The sequence below is a fragment of the Schistocerca serialis genome, chromosome 6 (assembly GCF_023864345.2).
Source record: "Schistocerca serialis cubense isolate TAMUIC-IGC-003099 chromosome 6, iqSchSeri2.2, whole genome shotgun sequence".
In the NCBI taxonomy this organism is placed as follows: domain Eukaryota; kingdom Metazoa; phylum Arthropoda; class Insecta; order Orthoptera; family Acrididae; genus Schistocerca; species Schistocerca serialis.
In genome coordinates, this window is record NC_064643.1 from 208,675,255 (window position 1) to 208,690,410 (window position 15,156).

Genomic DNA, 15,156 nt, shown 5'->3' on the forward strand with positions numbered 1-15,156 from the left:
CTGCATACTTTCAAAAGCATACCATGTAGAGTGGTGCACACTGCTTTTAGCTCTTCCAGTTCCTTTGCTGCTCTTCCTTTTCGCTAACTCATGACTATATTGGTTTTTTAAATTATGCCACTTGTCCTCACATTCCTTCCTTGACACGTTAAATGCCTTAGCAATTTCCTCCCACTCGTTGTACCTTTTCTGAGTGTTCTTATAGTCTCCTAGTTTCACATCCCATATACAGGGATGCCTGCGCACTGCCTCTATAAAATGCAGTGTATTTTGTTTTGACCAAGAAGTCATGGCAAATTTTAAAGTATTACACGCAGGCACAACACACGACACAATACACAAATACCTACACAACAAACGACAATCGACACCTCCAAAACTCAAACAGCCACCAAAGAGCCTGGTACTATGCATGCGCTAATCCTCAAAATAAGCCGCAGGTGACAAGACAACAGGAAATGATAGTACTGCGCATGCGCAAGTTCTTCAAATGTCGCTCATACATGTCGCGCATATGGCCAAAAAGCGATATACGAAATGTATACGCGACATGTATGAGCTCGAGGGCCCGCATACAAGTTCCGTGAATTTTTGTATGAGGTGATGAATCGCGACATGTCAAATTGACATGTCGCTCATACATGTCGCGATACATGTGTCCCAGTGTAAACGAACCTTAAGGCTGAAATTTGTGTTCAAAGAACTTCTACATCTGATGGGAATTCTCACATATGCTGACAACCTATGCCACAATATTGGATAGGTGCATAGGGTCAAAGCATTTTTGTTTTGCATATTGGTATTCCAGTTGCATGGGTTTATTTATCAACTGTCATTTTTTATTTCTGTTGCTATTTGAGTTTATGTATTGTGATTTGGAGATAGTGAGTGGTGCTGTAGATGCTAGTAAATGGAGTGCCAATTTGAAAAATCGGAACATTTCTGATAAATTCTTCTGTTCGAGTTCAAAGAGGGGCGAGAGCAGTAGAGGCAGCCAGAAACATTTGCGTCTTGTGCAGACATAATGTCACCAGACACAGCATGGCAAGAAAGTGGTTTTCTGGTTTTAAGGAGGATCATTTTGACATTAGTAACCCTCCACGTTCAAGACGACCTTCGGGGTTTGGTGAAGATCATATAAATGCATTAACTCCACAATGATCAATGTCAGTGTATCAAGAACTAGCAAATGTGATGAAATGTGCTCATTCCACCATTGTGTACAGCATGCTTTCTAGATGAAAATGCACCCCGAATATGGCTCGAGGAGATCTTTGTCTTAAAACGAAGTGGTTTCTACAGTTGTGGAGTTGAAAAGTTACCCCAACATTGGCAGACTGTTGTAAATAGTGAAGGAGAATATATTATTGATGACTGATGTCTCTGTTATGTGTATCTGTAGTGTTTATTAAACTTACAGAAAAACGCTATGAACTTATGCATCAAACCAATATATTGCAGCTCAACACCTTGACATTGAGGTAATAAAAGACAGAATACAAGCTCAGCTTGGACAAAGGGGATGGAAGACAGAGAAGGAAGACAATTAAATGTGACCAAGGAATCTTTCTGGTATATGTTTTAATTGATTTAGGGTTACTACAAAACACCTACATTTGTATGGTCAGAGGGACTAGGAAGCTTGTTCCTCCCAAATACGAGTCCTGTGCACTAAATACTGTTCCACCTCAATCAGCGACTGAAACAAAATTCCATGTTTATTACCAAACTTTTCAAATTCACCACTCATGACCCTACAGATTGCATCTATCTTGTATTTTAGGAATAATGCAACTGGGAATATAAGTAAAATAAAATATAAATACATTAATAGAAAATGTAAACAAAAAACATGAATTCAATACAAAGGCTGCTGTCTCAGAGTAGTCTGAATTTTCAATTTAAACTTTTCCTGCAGCAACTGTGGTACTTCAGGAAGCAACACAATAAACATTTTCAGTGCCAATACTCGAAGCTGCCATGGATTCTGACAACTAGTAACTTGTGATGTGTCTAAAATTTCTCTCTTTACTATCATTGTAACTGTGGATTTCAAGCTGCATACTAAAGTTTGTTTTCTTGCTTTCCTGTCATAACTGAGGCAGTTGAAGGCATAATGACTGAGGACAGTCACTACTCCTAGATGGATAAAGGAAGGTTTGCAGTGGTCCTGGTTCTTATTTTGGTGTTGAATTGTAACTGTCTTCTATTGGAGTACCAGGAAACACAGATTTCTGAGTGGCCGCAAAACTGTAACCTGTAACTGATTTGCATGGTACACCATTAAGAAAACCTGTTGGTACTGCATTTTTAATATTTTTAAGTGATATACAACATGTGCAAGTTTTCCATACATATGTGCAATGCATTCTTTTCAGGTTAATTAGTTATCAATCATGGTACCAAGAAGTTTCGCAGCCTTCACGTGATCCCACATCCTAATCATCAACACTATGTAACATCTGCTATGTATTACATTCATTCTGTTTACCATGAATGACTATGGTTATACTGACTAATACCAGGTGGCTATAATAAACTTTCCCTATTTAAAACATTATAACACAGAAACTAATTACCATACGAGTACCAGACTTGGTAGCATTAATGTCCAAAGTATGGAGTGCTCGATTTTCACGTGTCACAGAACCACCATCCAGTTCCAACAATGGCCACCAGGTACTGTGATCAGCCATCATGATTCACAGTCACACATCTGACCAGTTGCAGTGCACTTGGTGGCGTGTCAACATGAGCTTGGACAAAAGGAGCATGGCAATATCGGTGGAGCTCTGTTATCAAAACAACAGTAATGTGGCAGCTGCACTTCAAGAATATCACCAGCTGAAAGGATTACAGAAGGGTCAGCTTTCTCCACCTGCTGTGCAGAGCATGATGAGAAGTCGTTCAAACCAACTGGAGAACTGGGCGTCACTCCGGGAAGATGGCGATGACAGGTTGCACCACAGTTGGTTGATGAAATCGCTATTGCTATGGCAGACAATGCTGTGTACAATTCCCGATGATCAGGCAGTGCATGTGCTGTATCATGACAGTTGCTGCTTCTCCAACACACATTTGGAAACAATCAAATTATCAGCCGGTTGTTAACCAAATGCTTGGCCGGCACGATCACCTGATCTTACACCCTGTGATTTCTGGTTGTGGGGCTATCTGAAGGACAGGGTTTACCAGAGAAGCATTCACACATGTGCTGATCTGAAGCTCAGCATATCAAGAGAGGTAGCCGGCGTACCTAAGGACATGCTTTGTACTGCTGTGCAGAATGCAATCCTGTGCTTTCAGATTCTTCTGGTACTGGTGGGTGCCATATGGAGCTCCTTTTGTAGCAGTAATGGTAGCAGTATGTAACGGTATGATAAACCATAACAGTACATTAAAAGTGTTTCAACTGAATTGATTCTGCATTATTTCTCTCCCCCACGTACTTGACATTGATGCTATCAAGTTTGGGGCTCATACAGTGATTAGTTTACACGTTATAATGTATTAAATAGAGAAGGCTTAATTATAACCACCCAGTATGTCTTAATGAATTGCCACAGGAGGATACTTCCTGTTAAATAATAAGGTTCTATCATGTAACTAATGAGTCAGGCAAACTATTCTTGCTGCCTTTATTTGTACACGTCCAAATATACCTGAAAGATCTATCTGGTATGGATTCCACACACTTGAAGGTCATATCAATATTTTAAAAAAATGTACTTTAATGATTTCGAATTTTGTAATTTTATTCCACATGTCAAAACACGGAAAAATCCTAAATTAATTGTGTTTTTGGGTGTTTCATATTTGGATTATTAATTTTTAAAGTTTCTAGAATTGTGAAATTTCCATCACATTTTGAAAACAAAATAGCCATATATAAAAAACTATTTGACTTACAGGCCTCAAATTTGGACCAATTTATTCAGTTTCTTACAAACATTAAAATATGGCAATTTTTTCTCAAAGCAACCTTTACCAAAGCAAACTTTTTCAAATTCTTAAAAATTTCAAAATTGGATTTTTTGTGTTAAAAAAATATGTAAGCAAGTTACACAATTCTTGGTGCCTAATTTCATTAGGTGTTCCAATGAGAAGAGGTTGAAATAAATTTTGTTTTACTGCAATTTGATTTGTCGACTGTATCAAGTGCACTTTGCATGCAGGCTAGTTCAGAAAGATGGTGCTGGCAATCCTGCGTACATTTAAAAACAATTAATTTTAGGAAATCCAAAGGAAGTGCTCACACTTTTCAAATCAAACTATCCATAGATCCAAATTGGGTTCTCAAGTTTGCTGACTTAAAGTGAAAAACTTGTATTGTAGCTGTTTGAGAAAATTTTAGCACTTTCATGAATAGAGTGTATTTTTAAAGCTTGTAAGAAACTGAATAAAATGGTACAAATTTTAGGCCTCTAAAGCAACTAGTTTTTGAGATATGGCCATTTTCAGGTTTCAAAAGTGACAAAAATTGTATCATTTGGAAACTAAAAATGAATAACTCAAAAATAAAAGATCCAAAAACATTTTCATTTTGTGGTTTTTCATGCACACAACTGCTACAGGTTGACAATTATTGAACTATATGAAATAAAATTGTCATAACTTCTGAACAGTTTGTGTTAGGACATTCAAATTGCACGGTTTATCGCGGGGCATGATGGGAATTAGTATAATTTGGTTTAGCAATGAAGCCCACTTTCACTTGGAAGGTTTCGTCAACTAGCAAAATTGGTACATTTTGAGGACTGAGAACCCTCATTTCACAATCCAGAAGTCTCTTCACTCTCAACGGGTGACTGTGTGGAGTGCAATGTCCAGTCACAGAATAATTGGTGCGATATTCCTTGATGGCACAGTGACTACTGAACGGTACATGAAGGTTGTGGGAGATGATTTTATCCCCATTATCCAAAGTGACCCTGATTTCGACAAAATGTGGTTCATGCAAGACGGAGTTTAACCCCATCAAAGCAGGAGAGTGTTTAATGTCCTGTAGGAGCACTTTGGGGACAGCATTATGGCTCTGGAACACTCAGAGGTCACTGGTGTGGGTCTCGATTGGCTGTCATATTCTCTGGATCTGAAGACATGCGACTCCTTTTTGTGGGGCAATATTAAAGACAAGGTGTACAGCAATAATCCTAAAACAATTGCTGAAAACAGCCATTCAGTAAGGCATCAACAGCATTGCTGTTCTGACACTTCAGTGGGTCATATAGAATTTTGCTATTCATCTGCACCACGTCATTGCCAATGATGGCAGGCAAATCGAACATGTCATAATCTAAAGCTGAATATATGTAGTGATGTTTACACATTGAATAACATGTGTGCACATCATAGTTTGTAACTAATTTACATTTTTTCATATAGTTCAATAATTGTCACCCTGTACTACCACTGTACATAAAAATCATGAAAAATTTGTGATTTCACATGAACTGACCCTCTACCAATACTCCACGTTGAGTCACACAAGTGTTTTGCAAGTACTCTTCTTTGAAGATTGACTACATTTTCTCAGTATCCTACCAATGAAATAAACTCTGCCACCTGCTTTACTTATGCCTGAATCTGTATGGTCATTGCATATCATATCCCCACAAATTATTACATCTCAGTATTTGTACCAGCTGACTGATTCCAATCATGACTTACTAATTTTGTGGTTGTAGGATACTATATTTCTGTGTTTCATGAATCACAAAAATTAACATACCTGAACATTTAAGATAGTCACAAATCTTTGGACTGCTTTGAAATCTTATCAAGATCTGACTGAATAGTAGTGTAGCTATTTTTATAATATCTCATTATACACGGTTGGTTATAACTACTGTCTTGAAGTGCTGTAATGCTTGGATACACAAATGATTTGTTGTGTATCAGCAGAACAGCAAAAAAGTACATAGGAGTAACTCCATTTGCATTCTAGATGCGAGGAAAGTTTATGCACTATCACATCTGAATGTTGATTGTTTGTGAGATTTGCAGGGTCGTGGCCTATCAGACAAGGTTTATCATTCCATGATACTTTTTCTCGCACTCATCTGGTTTCTCCTACTGTCACAAGAATACAGAATTCATCAGTTCAGAAGGACCATACTCATTGTCATCCAGGGTCTCAACAGTGATGCATGACTAATGCCAGATAACAATGAGATCATGTCTGCTTGGTCAGGCAGGACCATAAAGACATGTCACATACTTTGAGTCAGGAAGTGAGTTTGTTTGAAGCAAAAGAATTATTGACACAGGTAGCAGAATGATGACTGGATCACAACAGATTGCAGTATGTAATCTGTGTTTGCAGTTTTGGGTGGTGCAACAGCAGAGGCACACTGACCACGTGCACTCTGCGGCAAAACTGGACATTGGAGTGGCATCATGTCATCTTTTCAGACACGTCACAGTTCTGTGTACAGCATCATGATGGGCATATCTACGTAGGACACCCTGTGGGGGAAAAAGAAAAAACTTTGCCAGACTGCATTTGTCATCATATGGGCCCGGCATCTGCCATGATAGTAAGGGGCACTACTGTGTAACAATATGACCACCTGTGGTTCATATAGCTGGTAATTTCGAACGTAGGCATTAAATTTCTGATTTGTTAAAAGTGGTTGTCCCCTATCTTCGAGGTATTCATGATGTGCCCTCTCAACGGCAAGACGGTCACATTGCCTGTATTACCAAAAGACATCTACAAATTTCATCATGTATTCTTTCTATACTATACAGTACAGCACAATCCATATTTTCTTTTTTTCCTAATCCACTCCAGTGTTGCAATTTTAATGAGCAGCACTGTATATAACTGCATATCTGCAAAAATTCTCAATCTGAAGTTCAATTAAAATTACTTGATAGTTGACACTTTATACGTCGTAGCTGGTTTCTTCCAATCAGAATGCTCAACATCACACCCAAACTGTTCACTGTTGCCAAACTGCCACAACAGTTGGTCAGTTCACTTCCAGTTCCTTATCCAGGAATCTTTCTTGATGTGTTTGGATGATGAATCATGCCTCTGGCACTTTTATTCCATATTTCATCACACATGACTGGATTCTTTCATACAAGATGCGATTCAGCATTACATAAGCAGTCTGTCGAAAACATTATGGAGCATTTGTAACATCAATGGTGTGTTGGAGTGAAATGCAGTTAGCATCCCTGCAGATACCTATATTTAATGTTTAACTGCTGGAAGTTTCATTGTTGTATGTCTGTTAGTTATTGTTCTGTACTGTACTGAGTAGAATGTTTTGCACACACTTTGTGAATTTCGAGATGGCAGAGTTAGAGGAGTAACTTGTCTGCATTAAATTTTAAATGAAACTCAAGAAAATCTTTACAGAGTCACATCAGATGATACGAGAAGCCTATGGTGATGAGTGCTTAAGCTGTATTTGGTGTTATGAATGGTTCACATGGTTTAAAAGTGGCTGAACGGAAGTTAAAGATGACCCTCATTCAAGACGCCCTTTAACACCTACTGACAATGCTCATGTCAGGAACACCAGTGAGTTGTGCATGCCAATTGAAGATTGAGACTGTCCAAGAGATTGCAGAAGAATGTAACATTTCAATTGGATCATGTCATGCAATCCCAAAACAGCATCTTGGAATGTATTGCGTTGTTGCCAAGTTCATCCCATGGCTCTTGCATCACAATTAGGCACCCACAAATTTATCCCTGTTGCTGCACAACTGTTACACAAAAAATAGAATCACTGTGCTGCTTCCTTCTCCGTACTCTCCAAACGTGCAGCTTTTTTTTTATTTATTTATTTATTTCCAAAGTTGAAAACCCCATTGAAAGGACGAAGGTTTGCAATGATAAATTGTGTAGGAGAGTATTTTGAAGCGGACCATGCACAATAAGTAAAAGGTAAGCAAAGAAAAATTTTGTGGATTTTTTGAACAGACCTCGTATACAGTTACCATAGTAACAGGGATCAGCTTACATTAGGTAAGCTTCACACAATATTGTGTGAAGCTGAATTTTTGAAGGCTGCAATTGATTGTTGCAACTGGGTCAGAACAGTCAAAAATCTTACTACTTAAACCAGTGTTGTGGCATAGTGAAATGATTAGTGCATATACCTCACGTGTAAAATGGCATAGGTATGATTCTTGTCAAATATAGCAAAACTTTATTATTGCTGAATCTAATTAAAATAATTTGATTATTATTTTTATCCAGTTAATTGGTTTAAATGTGTTTTTTTGTAATTCTTTGCCATATATTTTCATCATCATACTGACTTTTTTATTTGCTCTTTTTTGTCTTTCTATCATCATTTTTTCATTTGGCATCTGTCTATATTACATATAGTCTACAACCAACTGCCAACGAAGGCTGCTAATTGGTTCGTAGTGCGGGAGCTCGGGTAAACAGCGTGAGTATAGTTTCAAGTAACCATTGACAATGAGAAATTACAGTTTGCTTTTCAGTGCTGAAACTGAATTTTTTTCTGTCTTCAGTTTGCTCGCAGAGCTGAGCTTCAGTTGCTGCACACTGTTGGCCATCGTTTTCTCAGATAAATTGCACATCACAAGGTGTTGGATAGGTTATAACACAAGTTTAAATTCAGGGCTACAAAAAGTGTCGTCTGCTGCAGTTCTGTCACTGGTCACTTAAAATCAGCTGTTGACAGAGCATCTCGCAATTCCAACATTGCTCCACATTACACGTTAACAGCATATGTGAAGTAACCTGCCCTGTTTCCATGCCACATATAATGGAGTGGTAGCCAGCAGCCAATGTTGCAACACTGTAGTGGAAAATGACAGATGTCAACTATCAAGTAATTTTAATCGGACTAAAGTCCCTAATTTCTATTGATACCCCAAATAATCAAAGTTTTGTTAATAGCTAGTGGTGCGGAGCTGACTCAATTAATTTTAGGCAGTCAATAAATACTGCATCTAACTGATTATCTGGAACCATGAATTTCAGTATGTAAAAAAAAAATAATAATAATAATAATAATAATAATATATATATACTGGTATTCACATGTCCGTTGTTTTTTTAAACCTTGCTGGTTGGCATTGTGCGGGTCATCTTGTTTGAGATACCTCTTTATTTTTGAGCTCAGAATATGTTATAGGATTCTATAACAGAAGGATATCAATGATACTGGGTGGCAGTTTTGTGGATTTCATCTGCCAACCTGGTAGCTGACAGGTGTGACCAGTGCTTTCTTCCAACTAATTTGTTTAAGGAACCTATGCTATATTGTGATTAAAAGACGGGTTAGCCTGGTCACAATTTATATAGAGAAAACAAAGAGGAACTCTACTGGACCTTTGACACTTTCTCAGTTTTAGCAATTTAAGCTCTTACTCATCTCCACTAACACTAATATCTATGTCACTCGCCTTTGTAGTGGTGCGGTAGTAAACTGTGACAATACTTTTGTCTCTCTATATATGAACATCTGAAAAGTGTGTTCAGCACTTCTGCTTTGCTACTCTCAATTTCAGTTCCAGTGTCATTTATGGATGTGTCAATACTAACTCTGGTGTCACTAACAACCTTTACATACGACAATAATTTCTTCAGTGTTTCTGAGAGGTTTTTCAATAAGACTGTGCTATGTTACTCATTGAAGGCTTCATGTATTGCCCTCTGAATTGCCAAACATATTTCATTTAACACATCTATAGTACTGTCTTTTGTTTTACACCTATTGTGCAGTAGTTGCTGCTTCTTTAGAAGTTCCTTTACTGAGATTGTATACCATGTAAGATCCTTCCCATTATGAATGACTAACAGAAGCAACTTTTTGCTTGGAGGATGAAGTTTTCTATGGCACATTTCATAACAGAAGGTAAACCAAACTGACAATTTTGTATTTGAACCTAGCCTTTCCGTTCTACCATGCATTGCTTACAAACAACAAACTGGCCTCCAATTCTTCAACTAATAACAATAATAAATCACCTTTTCATCTTAAAATTTACATTGACTATGAACACAGATGCATTTAATTTAGTTATCTGGTAAAATCATTGGAGTTTTATCTAATTAATACAACTTTTCTGATTTGATCTTGTAGTTATAATTCTTTGTACAGAAAAGTGGGATACTTGGTTGTAGGACAACATTTGTCTGCTTTGACCAGTGACATAGGTTTGCTGTGCTGCTAAGTGTTGTGTGGTGTCATTGAGCCGAAGTGTGTGTGTGTGTTTTGGACTGGAAGTGAAATGTTGTTGTAGAGGGTGCGGTGTGTGAAGAGGTGGCATGCTCTAGTGGTTTAATTGTGTGGTGGCAGTGTATCTGTGAGATATTTTATTGTGTCATTTAGTGTGCTATAGTCATGATGGCACAAAGGAATATAATGCAAAGAATGCTGTCACATAAAACTGAGTATATCATAAAATTTAAATTGTACTGTCATGTGCATAAGTAACTACTGAGTAAGTGGATCAATGTTTTTATTTCAATCATAAGAGAGGGAAGTGGATAAATGTTTATTAATATATTGAACATGCAACTCATCATTCATCATGTTCATTTCCCATCATTCACTGCACATAAAAATCATTCATCATGTTCACTTCCCATCATTCACTGCGCATAAAATACAAACTACAGCATGCAACAGAAAAGCTGCCGACACCATAAGTGCACTTTCACTCTTTAGGGTGATCTATATAGGTGAACTGGAGATTGGGATACCGGCTTCTGTGGTTGTGGGGGGGGATTATTGGTATCCTTGTCTAGGCCTGAGCTATATAGTTTAACTGGAGATTGGAATACTGTGATCTTAGGTGTGTTGTGTATGGTTTTGTCAGGTTTTAATTTTTGGCAGTTTTGAGTATTATTTTCTACGGTGTGTTGTCTTGAAAGGAGTCATCGCTTTTATTATTTAATTTTTAGTTTATTCCTGCCCGAAATCCCCTTTTTACCACAGTTGTCTCACTAATTTCAGTGGGCTTAGTTTGTGTATTTGTGCACATGTTGTCAAAGCAGACGGGAGGTATCCCAGTCTCCAGTAATCGTGAAAAGTGCATTAAATATACACAACGGGCTACACTGCACATCTGTTACAATAAACTTTACTTTGATTTCACATTCGTTGACCTCAACAACTCTCACCGGAAATCTCACCTTCCCACCTTATGTAGAATTCTAGTTACATCACAGATCAGTCTGTGACAACAACCAATGTTTTAAGGGAGGGTACTATAACACACTAACTTCAACAATGTAAACACCACTTATGAATTAGGCTTTAGGCCTGTCCTGAATGCCTCCTACAAGTCAGTACAAGGAGCATGGTATGGCAGAGGGAAATGATTAGCATGTCACCAATCCCTCCCCAGCAGACAAATCCTGGTGATGGTGCTACTTCTTTCTTCAAGCAGCTTCTCACTTGGCATCACAACGGCGGATTAACTCTGTTTAATATCTTCCTACCACAAGAAAACCCGAGGAGGCACTGGAAATCAAACCCAAACCCATTCAGACTGAAGGCAGCATCGCTAACTATTCAGCTATGGAGGCAGTCCTCCCACTTTTATGTACAAGGTTTTTCCACAACATTTTTTCCAGTGAGACGGCTAAGTCAATAAAACACTCAGCATCTTCTGAAATAAAAGAAAAGTCAAACCACTAAATTTTGGTCCATACCACACTGATCATTATTTCGTCACTTAAGTGAAAGTTAACAACAAGGAAAAATATTATGCAAAAAATTATTAACACTTTTTGCTCTTTCACCATCTTCTTTCTTAATTAAAAATACAACAATGATATCTGAAGAAGTGGAGAATTTATGATCTAACAAGAAGCAAGAAAGTATGCAATAATTAGCTCAGTGAAGGAATGTGTCAGTCATTGAGCGGAAGTAATTTATAGAATGCACATCTAATATTTGATGGTTTACTGCAACAACAATTTGCATCTTGTAACAGCTGCAATCGAATCCTATCTATATTTCACAAAACTGGATATGTCATATTCGCCAATAATGTTGGACCAAGTTTTGGTTAATGGTTTCGACAGTTTGATTTACATGTCAACTCATTTCATTAAATGTCAATGAAGAGAAAGACTGAAAATATTAGGCCTATGTCAAAAGAGAAATTCACACAGAAAATTTTATAATTATGAGACCCATCTGCTGGCCAGTAATTACCTCCAGGGCACAAAATATTTAGTACGGCTAATAGACACATATATAACTACATGACAATATCCTTGCTTTCTAAACTACATGATCCTTCCTCAGACTAAGCGAGATGGAGCAAATGGTTATCACATTGGACTCGCTTTTGGGAGGACAGCGGCTCAAATTCCCATCTCGCTATCCAGATTTAGGTATTCCATGATGTCCCTAAATATCCTCAGGCAAATGCTGGGATGGTTTCTTAGAAAGGGCATGGCTGATTTCCTTCCACATCCTACGTTAATACCAGCTTCAGCACAGTCTCTAATCACATAGCTGTCAACGGAACATTAAACACTAATCTCTTCCTCCCCTTCCTTCCTCAGGAAGGTGTGAGGGAAAGGTTGGGAAACATAAAAATGAAATGGCAAATCACTGAGGATGATGATGTGAGGGTGAGAGGAAACAAAGCTGGACGGGGACATCAGAAGAGCGGTCTGACACTTGTGACAACAAAAGGATATGAAGGGGAGGAGGAGAACCACAAAGTACACACTCACTGACAAATAAATGAAATAAGTTCAGACCAGTATCAGCACGATGGTAAGATGGGGACTCAAAATTCTTGTGTTGGCAATACCTCAGGTGGAATAAATAGTTATTGTCATTATCTGCTATTTGGCATAATTTCAAACTTATAGGCCTATTTTTGAAATACACATAACTATAGTATGCATATCATTAAATTTCTTTTTTCTAATACAAAAATGAAAACTGAAAGGAAGAGTGTTTTCTACTGCGATCAAATGATCTTTTTCCATTCTCAAATTAAGTACTACATCAGCTTAGCACTGCTCTTCACACACAAAGTGCCAGTGAACCCAAAGCTGAAAGACCAGGAAGTGTACACAAAAACAGAATAAAAAAACTGATGTGGTGTGAAAAAGAATAAAACAATTACAAAATTTAATCTTATACATACTTTATATAACTGGAAAATATTATCAAAACTGACTCTCAGTCACACTTTCACTTCAGTGTAATTATTTATCTACCAATATATGTACTTATATGTTATGTCTTTACCATGAGGTGGTTTGTACTCTTTTCCTAGAATCCACACACTTTCTTTTGTCTGTGGTATGTCATCTGGATCCAAATGTGACGCATCATGAGTGAGGTATGCTTCTAACATCATATCCATGATTGGTATGCTTTTGGTAAGACAATGTCACTATTTCACTCCAGATCATCAGCCTATGACATGAAAATAAAATATGGTACCAGTAAGTGAAAGAAATGTTAAGTCTCTTTCTATTAAAGTACAGCCTGTCAAAAATTTCCAGTAATCAAATGGCAGCAGAGAAAATAGCTCCATGTATAAAAGTATGGCAAAAACATCTTAAAACTATGCAGTATTAGAAATAATAGCCGTATTTGGACCTTTAACAGAGAAATTAATCTCATGAAAAATGCTTTGGTCACGCTGTCACGCCCCTTTTAAAGTTACACCACACAAAACAAAAACCATTGACATTTGCAACTGAAAATATCTTTACGGTTGTAAATGCTGATTGTTGTACTGAACTGCCGTGAAATGTTAGTAAGCCATGTTCACTACTGGCATTTAATGTACAAAGAAAACGCGCACGGAAGGAAATTAGACCTGTTGCGTTTCATTAACTATTACGTAAAAACCTTAATATGCTGCAGATTCCTGAAACTTCCTTTATGCGGAAAACTGCTATTTCATGGAACGCAAACCGTCTCCTCAAGCATTCAAATAATGGACAACACTGTCTTTCAGCGTCTCTCAACGCTATCATGAAACTAGGCTATTACTAAAGGCTGTCTCTGAACAATGAATCCTGGTGCCTCCTAGCCTTTAATTCAATGTAACCGATTCAACTAGAGTGTCTCTTGTTACGTTTAACAATACATGTCGCGGACCCCTGTTTTCGAAACATTTATGTAACTATATGTCATATGAGGCGGATTTATGTTTACGTCTTCGAACTGTCAATTTCAAATTTCAGAGTTCCATTTAAATTGAAGTTCTCGTGTGGAAACGACATCGCACTGGTTACAACAGAAATCATAGACATTTATTTTATTTTGTTCACTGGTTTGTATTACCTTGTAAACAATTTCGCCGATCAGTATAAAAGCAATAATATATTTATGTCTTTGCATTACACGGCACATCCTATCCCAGCAAAGGTGCTTACTGCCTCCGTCAGACGATTGTCGATCCTGAGTATTGATATCGACCCGACATTCGCAATTTCGGGAGTAACCGAAACAGAGAAATTAAAGAGAAGTGTTAGCTATCACTTTTATCAGGATTATAATCTTAATGGGAAAGAGGCATGAAATTACATGAATCTGAATAATAGAAGGCATGTAGTGCAACAGAAGACGCTGAGAACCCACAAACGTAATAAATGCGTTGCCTCCCATGAACACAAAGCCGTGCTTTGTACGGTTAATAACTCATAACAGTGACAAAAACCGCCCTGTGATTTACCATGAGAGATAGGAGTGAACATCGCAAGAAGTTTTAGTGATCCAAAGTATAAGCGAAAACAATCCCAGGAACGAGGAAAGCCGGTTTTGTATTGCAATTGCAGGATACCGTAAGCGGCTACCGCAACGTGTACGTAAGTCCTCCCACGTCTCGAGTTACCTACCGTGTCACTGTCCAAGTAGCATTGCAATGAAATATCCAGGGTTCTGATATAATTTATGTAACACTCCTTCGACTGATTTATAGAGCCGCTGCCAGGACGTGTAGCTCTTCTTAGACAATGGAGTTTGTAGCGCTACATCACTACAATATTGTTACAACACTAACAATAGTGGACTGGCGCTAAAACAAATCGGAATAATAACATCTGTCGAGGATCTGGCAGAGATGGAATCATGTTGAAAAAATGGATAGGATTCCCTCCTCACATGCTTCACCAGACATCACTTTTGGAAATCCCAACTGTCTAGAAGTGGATCTCATGCGTATGAA

At 37.8% G+C, this 15,156-nt stretch overlaps 1 protein-coding gene across 2 annotated transcripts in view; it reads right to left on the reverse strand.

Moving 5' to 3' along the window:
- LOC126483795 (cysteine protease ATG4B) overlaps window positions 1–14,391 on the reverse strand; it is an 80,914-nt gene extending 66,523 nt beyond the window's left edge. The window contains exons 1-2 of one of the 2 annotated variants that reach the window (XM_050106972.1): window positions 14,274–14,391; window positions 13,224–13,394 (exon numbers count right to left, since the gene is read on the reverse strand). In XM_050106972.1, coding sequence (XP_049962929.1) covers window positions 13,224–13,341 — 118 coding nt within the window. In that variant the 5' untranslated portion in view covers window positions 13,342–13,394; window positions 14,274–14,391. Of the gene's footprint in view, window positions 1–13,223; window positions 13,395–13,835; window positions 13,857–14,273 lie in introns of those variants that run through there. The other variant, XM_050106970.1, reaches the window with a different exon arrangement.
- Between the last annotated feature and the right edge of the window lie 765 nt (window positions 14,392–15,156).